This window comes from Vicia villosa, linkage group LG3 (assembly GCF_029867415.1).
Source record: "Vicia villosa cultivar HV-30 ecotype Madison, WI linkage group LG3, Vvil1.0, whole genome shotgun sequence".
Classification (NCBI taxonomy): Eukaryota; Viridiplantae; Streptophyta; class Magnoliopsida; order Fabales; family Fabaceae; genus Vicia; species Vicia villosa.
The window spans coordinates 135192810-135209565 of NC_081182.1; the positions used below are offsets into that span (position 1 = coordinate 135192810).

Consider the following 16756-nt stretch of genomic DNA (forward strand, 5'->3'; position numbering starts at 1 on the left):
CTCAACTAAGCACTACAACATAAACAACAGTTAGATAAAAGTAATTAACAATATTCGATTGTTACCTAACTACGACTCGACAACTGGTCGGACGAATCGACCTGCTCTGATACCACTAATGAAACACCCTAAAATTCTACCCAATGTTTATATAATAAAATCAGAGTAAATTTCAAATTTTCAGCAACTTTGGGATATTATAATTCCACTTAACACAAAACCTGTCATTTGCATATTTGCAATAATGATACATATCATACATTCAATCATATTATAAATCACAACCTGTATAGCCTCAAACTCAAATAAATTTTTAATTAAAATACTCGCAGCAGATTATTCAACGTAATTTAAAGTATCAACATAAACTCCGAACATCATAGCATCTTTTTAAAATAGACAACTTAAATCAAAACAACTTCTCAAGATAACAACATAAGTTCAACTTTAAAGAAAATAACAACGTAATTCAAAACAAGTGTTCGTTTCCCCCCGAGTGCTACATATCAGAATGACGACACCCAAAAGCTACTAAATCTTTACTCCTCGTTACTTGCACGTTACCAATATAAAGGCAACGACGAAAAAAGGAGAAAGGGTGAGATATCGAAAAGTATAAGCAAAAATATGATAATTGATATATTAGACATAGAATCATACAATATTCACCACATTCAAATACAGCCACAATACAACCATCAACCAAGCAACATAACAAATAACTACAACACCAAAAGAATGTAACTCAACATGAAACTCGACTATGCAATGCATGTGGATCCATCGGAGTACAACTCCCAACTTAATCATATGCTAGGTTATCGAGGCATTTTAACAACTTTATCAGGGTGCCATCAAGGCCAACTTAATCAATGCAATATTATGCGACCACATGAACGACATTCAATCAACAATATCATAACACAATTAGAACAACAATGAAAACAACAACTTAACCGCAACTTAAACAATTTTCATCTTTGGCTATTTGAGTCTACAACCAAAACTTGTCCGAATTCGGGACACAACCAACTTACTTCAACAATACCTGCAATTCACACAATCGGTATAATATCCAACAACACAACCAACCAACGTTATCTAATTATATATTCGAATCACTCCGACGAATTTCATCTAATTCCGATTATTTAATTTCTCGCTTAATTTACTAATTCGACTGATTCAGTACTATTTCCATTCACTGCTATCACTGCCAATTATTAACTAGCCTCTACAAATTTTATTATTCTGATATAAATAATTTTCCTGCATTCAAAATTATGCTGTCAACAAAATTCAACTCTGTTACTACATATACCAGTATCTATTAGTAAATCTGCTATCAACTATTTCTTGTTTATGCTAAACTGTAATATATCATACTAATTTATCCATTTCTAATTAAATACACTAAGCCATTACTCCAGTATGTATACACATATATATATATATGTATATATATATATATATATATATATATATATATATATATATATATATATATATATATATATATATATATATATATATATATATATAGGAGGAGGAAAATTGGAGGTGTGTAGGGAGCCCAACCTTATTCATTTTTTTCTTTGTCCCTCTCCTGGAGGCCCCCGTCCTACTTCCAATTTCTCTCCAGTTCTGCCATTACGTATACACTTATAAATTTTTCCAATACAATTTCCTTAATTCACCAATATATATATATATATATATATATATATATATATATATATATATATATATATATTCCAGACTCAATTCAACACAACATATGCCAACAATTATCAACCACAGAGCAACTTAGTTATAAATCCAAATCAACCGATATACAATAAAATCACATAAATAACAATTCAGCGCATGAACACAATTTAGCAGTAAATCATACAACCCTAAATCCCACATAACAACCATCATACAATCGATTATATTAGTCGAACCCCACCCCTTACCTTTAAATCGAACGGAGCTCGAAAATAAATCGGTAACTGCAACTTCTAAGACTGCTATCTTCAAAATCCAGACAGCTAGCAACAAACCCTTATTTTTTAATTTTCCTCTTGCTTCTGTTACGTGACTATTTGTGTTCCTCTTTGTTTTGGTTTGATAATTACCACTACTCTAACAAAACCTAATAGAATGATTGCGCTCTCTAAAGCTCATGTTTGGATTTTACTAACTAATACCCCTCAATTGCTAATACCACACATAATCTCAACTAAATTATTTAATTAAAAATCCCAATTTTACTCGCTAACTCTTATTTTACGGTCTAATTTTATTTGCTTCAAAAATTCCCAAAATAAAACACGACATTCTAATGATAATTCTAATACTAAAAATATTAAAAAACTCAATTAGTTATCGATCCGCTATCCCGAACTAATACCAACTAAATCGTCCAAAAATGCGAAAAATTCACTAAACACTCCAAACGTCTAAATTAAGCGAATAATCGAATATCCGGGCGTTACAAGTTCTAGTAGCATTTGTCGAAGCATTTCCTCGCTTTCTTGATATTTGGACTTATAACATTATTCTAAGTCCTAGACAACATATGACTTTGTCGAATCTGACCATTTTGTTGAAATTCCCTTTTCAAAATTTTAGATATTTTTAAAGGAGCGAGTGATACTAATCTTATGAATCCATTCTTAAGATTCTTCCAAATCATACTTATCATGCTTCGTCACACACTTTTTTCTCTCCGTGTTTGATAAGTTGAAACCCATTTATTCAAGATTCTTGAACACTTACTTTCAACGTAATTAATTAGTCTTATTTATTGACTTTCTAGCATTATTTCTTGACTTTTTTTCAACTAGAATTTTCAAACTAACAATTTCCTTAAACTAAACTACTAAGTTTTAAATATAGTGTAATCTTGAACCTCTTTAGGACAGTCTCCAATAATCTTTAAATCCAAACATTCAAAACAAAAGACAATTATATCTCATACAACCTTAAAAGTTATAACACACATTAAGCACTTCTAATGCTACAAGAAACTAGCTACGAGTGAAGCTGCAACTGTTAGACGCTGGCCTTAGGATCTAGAGGGGGGGTGAATAGATCGTTCACAGTTTTACGGAGTTAAACGACTTTTCAGCGGAAGTGATTCTGAATCGACTCGCGTCTATTCCGAACCACTATCGAAACGATTGTATATGTGTTTAAAAACAGTCAAAAACTTGAGGTAAGTGATAAGAGTATACGTTGCAGAATCAAAGCGTTGCTCTTATTGAAAATCAGATTAACTTCTTGTATGATGGACAATGTTTGCAATGCAGTAAAAGTGATAGAAACAAATATACAAACACTTGGTGATAATGATCAAATTGACGGTGATTCAATATGTGATGGATTGTGATGTTTATATAAGTTCTTAATTCACAATCTTAACACTCGAATCGTTGATCAATTTGCTATTATAACCAAATATGAACAGAACGTAAATGAAAAAGTAAAAGCGACAAGAACACGATATTTGTTTAGGCAGTTCGTCGATCGTCCTCGCTACGACTACGTCTGCCCCCAATTCCAAACTGAAATTGGGTAATCTTTCATTAATGTTGAAAGTAGTATATACAAAGAAGATAACAAAGCGATAAACCATAAACCAATTATGTCGATCCTTTGAATCTTCTTCCCCCTTAATCTTGGGTCAGATCAAGGTTATCCAAGAGGTTCACTTTGATCCCTTTCTGCAGTGTCTTCAATTCCCTCGAACCCTTGTTCTTCAATCTTCACACTCAGCCGGATCCTCGATGAAACCTCTTGATAAAAACCCCCAAGAAACACCTATCTTGGAGGACAAAACCCGCAGATTTTATTCACCAAAAACCCCACAAATCTTCACCCACTAGGAATCTTCAATTCCGTTCCATGGACGTTATCGAACTCGATCACTAACCCTCAACGCAAGAATGATTATGTGTAATTGTGTTGGAGATGACGAAGAACGAAGATGAGAAGCCTTTGTGTATCTTTCAGTCGTTGGTGTTGCATTGAATAATTGAACCTTTGATAATATATATGATAGCTTAACAGTTGGAGATGAGAGAAACAGAATTTTTGGCATTCTTGATCAGTTAGGTCGACCTCTTGTAGTGCTTAGGTCAACCTAGCAGAGCTTGCAAAATTTTGCTCCCAGTTAGGTCGACCTGTTAAAGGAGTAGGTCGACCAGAATCCTCTTCAGATGCATTCTGGGGACATTTTCTCAGATTAGGTCGACCTAGTTGTTGTGTAGGTCGACCTAGCAGACTGATATGTAAATTTCATCAATTTAGGTCGACCTAGATGATGTGTGATTCGACCTAGCAGAAATATATGGATTTTTCTCCATTTTAGGTCGACCTGGGTTGATGGTAGGTCGACCTAACTGCTGCTTTTCTGCATTCTTCTTGTTTTGCTTGTGTTGAGTCGACCTATATGCATAATAGATCAACCTGTTCTGTCATGAGTGATCAATGCTTGCTTTTCTTTGAGTTTTCTGCTCCCGCTTTGTTGTTTGAATGCTTATTGAGTTTGCCATGAATCAAAAACATCTTTGAGTGTAATCTTGTATTCACATTCTCCCCCTTTTTGATGATGGCAAACCAGTAGTCGAGGCTTTGGTAGTAAGTGACAAATACTCAACAAACTCAGCATCTATCTCTCAACAATGCTCCCCCGTACACTCAGCATCTATTTCTCAACATGGCTCCCCCGTACACTCAGCATCTATCTCCCCCTTTGACAACATCAAAAAGAGAGACCAAGAGAGTAGAAGAGAAGAGTAACGAGAGAAACATAGATAAAATGCTAGCATTCATAGTATAGTAGATAAAAGGTAGATGGTGATAGCATGAGAGCCAAATATGTTTAAAGGTGTATTAAAGATGAGACACATATATGAGCAAGAGAGATATATGCATGAAGTCACTATAAGCATGTTAATTGATAGCATATTATAGTATGAATAAGATTTTTGGAAGTGAACAACAATTACATTACCGCTTTCTCAATATGTAGGTGTCAACTTTAGTGGAAACCTTTAGTCAATGTGGAATGACGCCTGGTTTGATGATGAACTACCTTTGCGCTAAGAGAAATGTTAGCAAAAAAAAAAAATATATATATATATATATATATATATAAAGTAAAGGAATAATATTAAGAGAGAACAAACGTAATTAGCCCAAATTAGAGATATCGAGTATCCCTAATTCCCTACGAATGTTGAAGTATTGCTCCGTTGCTAGAGGTTTAGTGAAGATGTCAGCTAGTTGCTTCTTGCTTTCTACATGTTCAAATGTAACGTCTCCTTTCTCTACATGATCTCGTAGAAAGTGATGTCTTATTTCAATATGCTTGGTACGTGAGTGTAAGACAGGATTTTTACTCAAGTTTATGGCACTTGTATTGTCGCACATGATAGGTATGCAATCAAGCTTAATACCAAAGTCAAGAAGTTGTTGCTTGAGCCATAATATTTGTGCACAACAGCTTCCGGCAGCTACATATTCTGCCTCAGCAGTAGATAATGCAACCGATACTTGTTTCTTGCTATGCCAACTTATCAATGAATTTGAGAATAGATGACATGTTCCACTGGTGCTTTTTCTATCGGATTTGCAGCCAGCAAAATCTGAATCGGAGAATCCTACCAAATGGCACTCATTTCCCTTTGGATACCATAGGCCATATGTTGTAGTTCCACGTAAGTATCGCAGAATTCTTTTGACAGCTTTTAAGTGAGATTCTTTTGGACAAGATTGATATCTTGCACACATACACACACTAAACATAATGTCTGGTCTTGAGGCAGTAAGATACAATAGTGAACCTATCATACCTTGGTATAATTTCACGTCAACCTCTTTACCTTTCTCATCTTTGTCTAGATTAGTATTTGTTGCCATAGGTGTGTCAATTTCCTTTGCTTCACTCATTCCAAATCTTTTGAGCAGCTCCGTACAGTATTTAGTTTGATTCACAAACGTTCCGTGACTGAGTTGCTTGATTTGTAGGCCAAGGAAGAAATTTAGCTCACCCATGAGACTCATCTCAAATTCACTCTGCATAAGCTTAGAAAAGTCTTTGACAAGTTTTGCATTAGTCGATCCAAATATAATATCATCTACATAAATTTGGACTAAGAGAATATCTTTATCTTTTCTTTTAATAAAGAGAGTAGTGTAAACTTTACCCCTAGAGTACCCTTGACTAAGAAGAAATTTGCTCAAACGTTCGTACCAAGCCCGAGGGGCTTGTTTAAGACCGTATAGAGCACGTTTCAGCTTATAGACATGAGTTGGATACATGTAATTCTCAAAGCCGGGTGGCTGAGCAACATAGACTTCTTCATTTATATAGCCATTTAGAAAGGCACTCTTAACATCCATTTGGAATAGTTTGAAGTCTTTAGAACAAGCATAAGCAAGTAAGAGACGAATAGCTTCGAGACGTGCTACAGGAGCATATGTCTCTTCATAATCAATACCTTCCTCTTGATTATAACCTTGGGCAACTAATCTAGCTTTGTTTCTAGTAATAACGCCGTTTTCATCAAGTTTGTTACGAAAAACCCATCTAGTGCCTATTACTTGATGATCTCCCGGATGAGGGACTAAGTCCCAAACATCATTCCGTTTAAATTGGTTTAATTCTTCTTGCATGGCCATTAGCCAATGCTCATCAAGCAATGCATCCTTAGCGTTTTTCGGCTCAACTTGTGAAACAAAAGCAAAATGATGACAGAAGTTACTTATCTTTGACCGTGTTGTAACGTCCCTTGAGATGTCTCCTATTATATTGTCAATTGGATGGTCTTTCACATTTGTCCAGGCCTTGGGAAGTTCTTCATTGTTTGAGATGCTTTCCTTTTCATTTTCATTGTGAGACTCATCTTTCTCTCTCTCAGCATCTTTCTTTACAATACTTTCATTCTCGTCTTCCTTATCCTTGACAATGTCTTCAGTGGATGGACCTGCACCATTAAACGAAAGACCTTTCTCGACATATTTTGTATAAGATTCATCAAAAGACACGTGTACTGACTCTTCTACTATAAGTAATCTCTTATTATATACTCGATATGCTTTGCTAGATTGTGAGTAACCAAGGAATATGCCCTCATCAGCTTTAGCATCGAATTTACCAAGATTATCCTTACATTGTTCAAGACAAAACACTTGCAACCGAATACATGGAGATGAGATACATTTGGTTTTCTACCTTTTAGTAATTCATAGGGAGTTTTGTTCAGTATAGGACGTATTATTATCCTATTCAAAACATAACATGCTGTACTAATTGCGTCAGCCCAGAAATACTTTGGTAGATTACCCTCATTCAGCATTGTTCTTGCCAGCTCCTCTAGAACCCGATTTTTACGTTCAACTACTCCGTTTTGTTGAGGTGTTCTAGGAGCTGAAAAGTTATGCTCAATTCCATGTTTATCACAGTATTTTTCAAAAAGAATGTTTTCAAACTCTCCACCGTGATCACTTCGAATTGCAACTATTTTGTTGTTCATTTTGTTTTGACATAATCTTGCAAATTGTGTGAAAGCTGGAAAAGTTTGATCCTTACTAGGTAGAAAGATTGTCCAACAAAATCTAGAGTAATCATCGACAATGACAAAACCATAGGTGTTTCCACCTATGCTTTTAGTCCTTGAAGGGCCAAAGAGATCCATGTGAAGTAGTTCAAGAGGGCGTGATGTTGAAACCACGTTCTTTGATTTAAAAGAGATTCTTGTTTGCTTTCCCTTTTGACAAGTATCACATAGATGATCTTTTGAAAACTTCATTTTAGGTAAGCCGATTACTAAATCTTTTGAGACAACTTTATTAAGTAAGTCAAAATTTATGTGGGCGAGACGTCTATGCCAAAGCGATGAGTCTTCGCCCAGAGCAATTAGACACTTGGTACTAGACTTAGATACCTCATCCAAATTTAGCATGTAGATGTTGTTTACTCTTAAGCCCTTAAACATAATGTCTCTTTTCTTAGTATGTTCTATTGTGCAGCCAGAATTTGTAAACATTACTTTAAAATCTTTGTCACACAATTGACTTATACTTAAAAGATTATGTTTAAGACCTTCTACTAGCAGCACATCAGTTATAGTAGTGGTAGAAGGGTTACCTACACTTCCTTTACCAAGTATGGCTCCCCGATTGTTATCTCCATAGGTGACATACCCCTTTTTCTTTGCTTGAAACTCAACGAAAAGAGATAGGTCTCCAGTCATGTGTCTTGAACATCCGCTATCAAGGAATCACAACCTTTCGGCAATGTCAAGACACTTTTCCTGCAAGATTAATTTAAAGAGGGAGGTCCCCAATTTTCATTGGGTCCTTGGTAGTGAGTACACAATTTGTTGCACTTAGGCAACCATTGAAATACTCCTTTAGGAACTACAATTCTCCTAAATTTGCATTTTTCAATGGTATGTCCCTTTTTGCAACAATAATGACAGGTAATATGATGAGAATATGGTGTTTTTCTAGTTGATACTTTTGGTACAAAAGTGTATTTACTATATAAAGGAGTATACGATCTTTTGAACTTATTTGGATCAACGGCAAAAGTCACTTTTGGTTGTAGAGCCTTGTCTAACTTGGCTTTTAGATCTCTTACTTCTTTTTGCCAAATGTGACATGTCTCACAACCAAACCATGATGTAGGATCTATTTCAACTTTATCCTTTTGAACGTCTAGCATAGATTGTTTTAAAGCTTCCATATCCTTTTCGGTTTTCTCAACTTTTGATTCAAGATATGAAAATATTTTCTTATTTGAGGCCAAAAGTTTGAAAGCTTTAATTGCATCTCTATGTAATTCTTCAAAAGCAAGTTTTAGTTGAGAATGAGATACCTTATCTACGAGTTCAGGTTTAAGATGACTTACAGCTTTCTTTTTCTTGTGTTGATGAGCCATGAAACATAGGTTTGCTGATTCTTCTTCATCGCTTGATGAGCTTTCATTAGATGAATCACTTTCCCATGCTATGTAGGCTCTTTTAGATTTGTTATGACCTTTGCTTTGGTTCTTCTCCTTTTCTTTCTTAAGGTATGGACAATCCGGTTTGTAGTGACCGGCTTTCCCACAATTGAAGCAAAGACCTTTGATTTTTCCTTTGTTGTCGTCATCTTGTTTGAACTTGTTTGATTGCTTTCTATAGTTGATCAAGCCTTTGTCAGAATGTTTTGCTCCATTTTTCTTTAGATATTTGTTGTATCTTCGCACAAACAGTCCCATTTCCTCATCATCGGAGTCTTCGTCATCACTTGTATCACTATCCTTTGGCTCTTGTCTTGAGGTCTTGGAGCTTGAAGCTTTTAGAGCTATTGACTTCTTCTCTACCTCTTTCTCCATGTTCTTTTCTTTCTTTGCCCTTTTCTCATGCATGTCAAGGCATTTAAGGTGTTGTTCATGTTCCTCTAGTTTACCAAAGAGAGTGGTAATGTCTAAGGTGTTTAGATCATTTGCTTCCTTTATTGCTGTAACCTTGGGTTGCCATTCCCTGTTCAAGCATCTTAAGATTTTGTTAGTAGCAACTGCATTGGAAACAGGTCTATCAAGAGAATTTAACCGATTTTTCAGGTGAACGAATCTCTTCTGCATGTTTTCGATGGATTCACCATCTTCCATGTGGAAGAGTTCGAACTCTTGAGTTAACGTATTGATCCTAGCTAGTTTGACATCATCCGTTCCCTCGTGGGCAACTTGCAATGTGTCCCACATAGCTTTAGCTGATCTACAATGGGAAACGCGATAGTATTCATCAACTCCTAGAGCTGAGATTAGAATGTTTCTCGCTTTCCAATCGTATGCATATCTCTTTTCATCTTCAGCATCCCAAGTATTTTCTGGTTTTGGAACAACTGCACCAGTTGCATTTGTCATGGTGATCTGAAAGGGACCATTGACAATAGCTGTCCAGATGTTCCTATCAATTGCATTGATGTGGACACACATACAATCTTTCCAATAGCCATAGTTTTCACCGTTGAAAACTGGAGCTCTATTGTGAGCCCCTTTAGGTCCGGAAGCCATCTTTCCAATAAGTGTTTCACGTAGCACGGAATAAACCAGAGCTCTTGATGCCACTTGTTAGACGCTGGCCTTAGGATCTAGAGGGGGGGGTGAATAGATCGTTCACAGTTTTACGGAGTTAAACGACTTTTCAGCGGAAGTGATTCTGAATCGACTCGCGTCTATTCCGAACCACTATCGAAACGATTGTATATGTGTTTAAAAACAGTCAAAAACTTGAGGTAAGTGATAAGAGTATACGTTGCAGAATCAAAGCGTTGCTCTTATTGAAAATCAGATTAACTTCTTGTATGATGGACAATGTTTGCAATGCAGTAAAAGTGATAGAAACAAATATACAAACACTTGGTGATAATGATCAAATTGACGGTGATTCAATATGTGATGGATTGTGATGTTTATATAAGTTCTTAATTCACAATCTTAACACTCGAATCGTTGATCAATTTGCTATTATAACCAAATATGAACAGAACGTAAATGAAAAAGTAAAAGCGACAAGAACACGATATTTGTTTAGGCAGTTCGTCGATCGTCCTCGCTACGACTACGTCTGCCCCCAATTCCAAACTGAAATTGGGTAATCTTTCATTAATGTTGAAAGTAGTATATACAAAGAAGATAACAAAGCGATAAACCATAAACCAATTATGTCGATCCTTTGAATCTTCTTCCCCCTTAATCTTGGGTCAGATCAAGGTTATCCAAGAGCTTCACTTTGATCCCTTTCTGCAGTGTCTTCAATTCCCTCGAACCCTTGTTCTTCAATCTTCACACTCAGCCGGATCCTCGATGAAACCTCTTGATAAAAACCCCCAAGAAACACCTATCTTGGAGGACAAAACCCGCAGATTTTATTCACCAAAAACCCCACAAATCTTCACCCACTAGGAATCTTCAATTCCGTTCCATGGACGTTATCGAACTCGATCACTAACCCTCATTATTTATTTCGATTATTTGAAGAATAACAGACTTTAACTTTCTTTCTACTTGGTGAATAAAGCACACGACAAGAACTTCTTCATCACTAGTATAACATTGAAGACATAGTAATCATTTTCATTGGAAAAACAATAAATTATGTTGGACAACATTTCCTAGTTAAAGGCCTTATGCTTTCACCGTTCTGGACTAAAAATCCAAAATTCCATTTGCATATTAAAATCAATCATATATTTTACAGTATTAGAGTATGAGTTATAGTATTAAGGTAAATTATTGTATATTGCATGTAATAACTTTCCTGTTATTACTGTTTTATTTAGTTAGGATTTAGTTATTACTTTTTAGGCTAGTTTGTTACACTTACTTACACCCTAAGTAACCCGTGGCTGTGGTTGTATATCACTACAAAAAATGTTCTCTCCAGCGACGTGATTCCCACGCCACAAAAAGGAATATCACGTCACCCCACATAATTTGCGACGTGAAAGAATACGTCGCAGGGGAAAGGTGGTAAACTAGTAGTGTCATGGCATTCACGTCACTATTCAGTGACATGTAATTCACGTCGCTATATCCTACACACAATCCAACTCACAATTCTGGCACAGCAGGCATGCAGCAGGTTTGCAGGGATGGCACAACTAACGGAGAAAGTTTGTGGCGTGTTTTTCATGCCACTGATTAGTGACGTGGGAAACATGCCACTACAAAACAAACTTTTTTTTTTAATATGCATCTAGCGACGTGATAAACATGTCACAAATATAGTGAAATGTATATCACGTCACAAAGCATAATTCTTTTTAATAAAAAAAATTTAATTATTGTTATTAAAAAAGGTTTTATTATTAATAATGAATTATAATTAATATAATAAAATATAAAATATAATTAATAAATAATTTGAATATTAATATTAATAAAATATATTTATTGAATAATATAATAAAATTTAAAATATAAGTAATAAACAAAATATAAATTAAAATTTATCATACATCAATTAAAATTTAATATGTTTCATACATTAAAATTAAAATTAAAACTAAAACTAAAATATAATTAATATTACATAATAATTAAGTATCTCCTGGATCGGGAAAATCATCAAGGTTTAAATCTTCATCATTATCTTGTTGATTTGTCGAGGCACCACCAACGCCAACATTTCCACCAAACATTTGATTACCGCTTCCATGAAATTGCATAAATAGCCGCATTTGCTCCTCCATCTCCGCTTGCCTCTTGGCCATTATCTCTGTTTGTCTTTGTTGCCCCTCCATCTCCGCTTGCTTCTTCGTCATTGCCTCTATTTGCCGTTGTTGCTCCTCTAATTGGGTTTTTAACACCGTCTCACGTTGCTCTGACTCGCGTCTCGCCTCACTTACCGCCAATTGTCTTATTGTTTCCATCATTTTCGGGGACAATTGTGTTGGGCGTGACGATCCTTCCCCATCTCTAACTCTTTCAAATAAATTTCTATCACCACTTCTCAAGCATCCCGCCATACTTCCACCACCAAAAAAACATCCATTAGAACCTTTTCCGCCAATGACTTCATTCCAAATATGAAAATCAACATCTGGATGAAGCGGCTCTCCTTCTCTAGGAGTATATTTGGGATTAGCGACCAAAAATTGTACAAGCAATTCTTGATAATCCTCCTACACATACAATAAAAATATTAAATATAAAACTTAAATTAAATTAACTTAACTAAAATAAAAATCAGTTGTCACGTGATTCTCATGCCACAACTTCAGTTGCCACATGTAAATCATGCTACAACTTCTTAGTTGCCACATGAAAATCACGTCACAAAGTTGTCATTAAAATAAAAAAAATATTCATAATGTAAATTGAATAACTTACCAAAGCTTGCCGTGTACGCTCATCAACATACTCTCCCGACTTTTTCGTCCGAGTCTCCTTAACTAACTCAACCATGAGTGGTTTTCTCCCCAACCTCTTTTCCTAAATAATAAAATTAACTTTATTTAAATACATATATAATAATTAATCAAAACATAACTTCAATATATAAGTGGTAGTAATTACCATGCGTCGCATATGTTCGTAGGTGCTTATACTTCCACCAGCATTAACGTGCCCACCTTTTTCAGATGCCCTCATTTTTTTGCCACTTTCAGACTTAGCTTTAAATTGAGGTGAATCCCAATAGACCAGAAGTTTATCAAGAGTGTCTTTGCCCATCCAAGCGGGATAACTACTATCACGTTCCCAACGCTTTCTAACACGTCGTAAGGTGTCAGAAAGTCTTTTTGATGCTCTAGTAAAAAAAGACTTTTTTAACAACCTTCTCGCTCAAAACATCCCATGTGCACTTTTCCTGTTGACATTAAGATAAACAGTTAGAAAATTATAATAATTTTTTTTTAAATAAATAATAATTCAAAAACAAATTAATTATACCTTAAATTTTTTAAACCAATCATCCCTATTTGGAACTTCTCCAAATCTCGTCCAAGCATCTTTATACATTTGCTGAATCACATAGCTCACACACTTTGCAGCTGTCCGACTTGGAGTAAAACTAAACAACAATAATTTGAATTAGCATGCGTTAAATATAAATTTATATTAATAAAAAATTTATATTAATTAAAAAATTATAAATAAGATACTTACTTATTTCCGACAGGCGTAATATAATATCTGCCATCGACGATTTGAATCTCATTCGGATTATCGTCCCCCTGAAGATTATCGCCATCCAAGAAAACATCATCCTCATCCTGCTCAATATCATCCTGATCTACCTCCAGATGATCATCCCCGCCTGGAGGTATATGTGTGGTAGGTGAGGTACGTGACCCCCCTGTCTGCTGGAAGGATGGGGGCACCTGTGTCGGATGTGTGGTGCGAGATCCCCCTGTCTGCTGGAAACCTGGGGGGACCTGTGGTGGAAAGCTAGGTCCAGCACTCTGCTGGTACGAATAACTAGGTCCCCCAGTCTGCTGGAATGGATAGCTAGGTCCCCCAGTCTACTGGAATGGAAAGCTAGGTCCCCCAGTCTGCTGGAATGGATAGCTAGGTCCCCCAGTATGCTGAAATGAATGGAAAGCTCTTTTGTTCTAATAATCAGGCTCAATAATACATTCATTCTTATTTTATATTATGGTATCAGCAGTGTGAATAAAATCTTTTTCGCTGTTCATCACCTTCTTCCTCCTATCTTTCTTCTTTCTTGAGTTTCTACAAACATTTCCTCCATGGTTGACCCAACAAATTCCACAACCAAGAACCCTTATCTTGATCAATCAAGTCTTCATTACTTACACCCAACTGAGAATTCATGCACTGTTCTAGTCACACCACCACTATCTGAGAACAATTGTGAATCATAGAGCAGATCCATGAAGCGCGCTCTCCTCAGCAAGAATAAAGTCAAATTTATCGATGAAACGATCACGGATCCTACGGAGACAGATCCTTTATATGACAGTTGAGAACGATGCATCAACATCGTTCTTGCATGGATCTCGGCTTCACTTTCTCCTGATATTGCGCAAAGCACAATCTACGTCGAAAATGCATCGCAACTATGGACAAAATCAAAATCATATTCTCCAAACCTGATCATTTACGACTATCAGATCTTCTTCAACACATTCATTCCATACGTCAAAGTGATAAATCTGTTACCTCATACTTCAATGAACTCAAGACTCAATGGGAGTATCTATAAACACTCAGAGGCTTACCTACATGCACTTGTGGCACACATGAAACCATCAAGAAGCAAGGTGATATGGAATACGTGATATGGTTCTTGAAGGGTTTAAACGATAACTTCAATAACATCAAGTCTCTGATTTTTATGATTGAGCCTATACCTGATGTTTCCAAATTTTTCTTGTCCATCTTGCTACAAAAACGTCAACTCATCCCTCATTCATCTTTAGAAACCACAAGCGTTGTCTTGGCTCAATCTCAACAATCTCCTTACAAACGCTCCTACCCTAGACTCACCTAAGGACGTGACAGACCTTCCTTTCAAACAAAAGCCCCAATATTTCTAAAGTCTGCTCCTTTTGTGGCAAAACTAGGCATTTAGTTGATTCATACTACTTCAAGCATGGTTTTCCCACAAGTTTATACTTCAATGACAGAGAAGTCTCACCCAACAATGTTACCCCAACACTGAACAAATATTTATCTACCAATGCCAACAATGAAGATGGCAAAGTGTGAAAATTCTAGTAACTCACACGCGATGTCGTACTGGATGTTATGACATCCACAATAACACAAAATAATACTTTAAAATAGAAAAGCATAAACAGTAAAGAATATAGAAAATTGTTCACCCAGTTCGGTAAACAACAATACCTACTCTGGGGGCTACCAAGCCAGGGAGGGAATAAAATATAAGCAGAATTCAGAGCTTAACTACCCCGTTTACAAATCCTCACTTAAGACCTACCCAATGCAAATTCAATCTAGTCCTAGACCTGAGTATCTCCACTCACTCCCCGTCAATCACAGTAGTGATTACAAACAGACTTTAATTAAAAGAGAGAAGACATACTTCAAAAACACACCTTGATCTTGCTTAAAAGCTTCAATCAAGAGACACACACTCGTGCTTAAAAGCTTTGAGTGACAAAATACAAAAACAACCTATTCAATACAACCATCAAAAGACAGTTGCTTGGAGTACAAGAGACTAAACACACAGACACAAAACTACGGTTCTTCACAATTAACAAATCTCTCTGCGTTCCAAATTAGGATTGCAGTCTTCTTACATGCAGCTCTTGGGCCTCAAGATTTCCAAGAAACAAATTAGGGTTAACCAAGTTAACCTAATTCACACGTCATCAGGCTGTTACAGAGTGTGCTGTTAACGAAATCTTTTAGGAGAAATATTCAGCATACAAAAAAATGTTTCCTAAATTGTAGATTGAGAGAAATCAGGAAACATAATATTAAAATATAACAGCTCCTGCTGTCAAACATGGATGTCATGACATCGGTCATGACAGTCACTAACAAAATCTGTATTAGCTTAAACATATGCAACCTGCATAACACAATATAAAGCATGTCATGACATTTGTCAAGACATTAAATACTCAGGTATGTTTTACCACAAATGCAGCCAACATGAAAACACCTACAATCCCCCCTTTGGCAAATTTTTGGCTAAAACATCCTGTCACACCATATCAGAGAAACACTTGCAGCAGAAAACACACAACCACACACAATCAGAGCTAATACAGTATAACATACCACACAAGCATGCAATCACCGCTACTACCATCAGCATGCACACATAAACCACAACTACTGCTACTTCTACAACACACATCAAAGCACATAACATGGTTATACTACCACTACAACCATACCACATGAGCAGCTGTCAAGTATAACAAAAATAAACTACGGTACTACACACAATCAAATCGAACAGACCAACACAAAATTAGCAGAATTATTGATCACCCACACACTTGTTATTCTGGGGTGACATTACTACTTCCCCTGTTTGGCCAGAAAAGTATCCAAAGCAACCTTAATATGCAAATAAGTACAAACCAGAATTAAATCCATAAAAAAACCAAAATAACAAGAAAAACATCACCACCACCAGTTGTCTTTATTCTTCAGATTCAGACCCACCAGAGTTGTCTGCATCACATTCTTTATCTTCATTTGAACCATCAGCTGGACTGGTATTTCCTTCTTCAACTTCTTCCTCAGAGTCTCTTCCCTTTTCCTGTT

At 36.0% G+C, this 16756-nt stretch overlaps 1 protein-coding gene across 1 annotated transcript; it reads right to left on the reverse strand.

The window, feature by feature from the left end:
* Positions 1-12081: 12081 nt before the first annotated feature.
* Positions 12082-13289, reverse strand: LOC131659008 (uncharacterized). The gene is made up of 3 exons (XM_058928253.1): positions 13061-13289; positions 12875-12976; positions 12082-12666 (listed from the first exon to the last, which is right to left on the reverse strand). The coding sequence occupies exons 1-3, from the start codon at positions 13214-13216 to the stop codon at positions 12082-12084; spliced, it is 843 nt and encodes a 280-aa protein (XP_058784236.1). The 5' UTR covers positions 13217-13289.
* Positions 13290-16756: the final 3467 nt, after the last annotated feature.

What these genes read in the sequence shown, in the direction of transcription:
- LOC131659008 (XM_058928253.1), bottom strand. Translation starts at nt 13,216, where the DNA reads ATGGGCAAAGACACTCTTGATAAACTTCTGGTCTATTGGGATTCACCT. An exon ending in ACGAACATATGCGACGCATG is followed by an intron (nt 12,977 to 13,060) that starts GTAATTACTACC and finishes TTTATTATTTAG; the next exon opens with GAAAAGAGGTTGGGGAGAAA. An exon ending in AGCGTACACGGCAAGCTTTG is followed by an intron (nt 12,667 to 12,874) that starts GTAAGTTATTCA and finishes TTGTATGTGTAG; the next exon opens with GAGGATTATCAAGAATTGCT.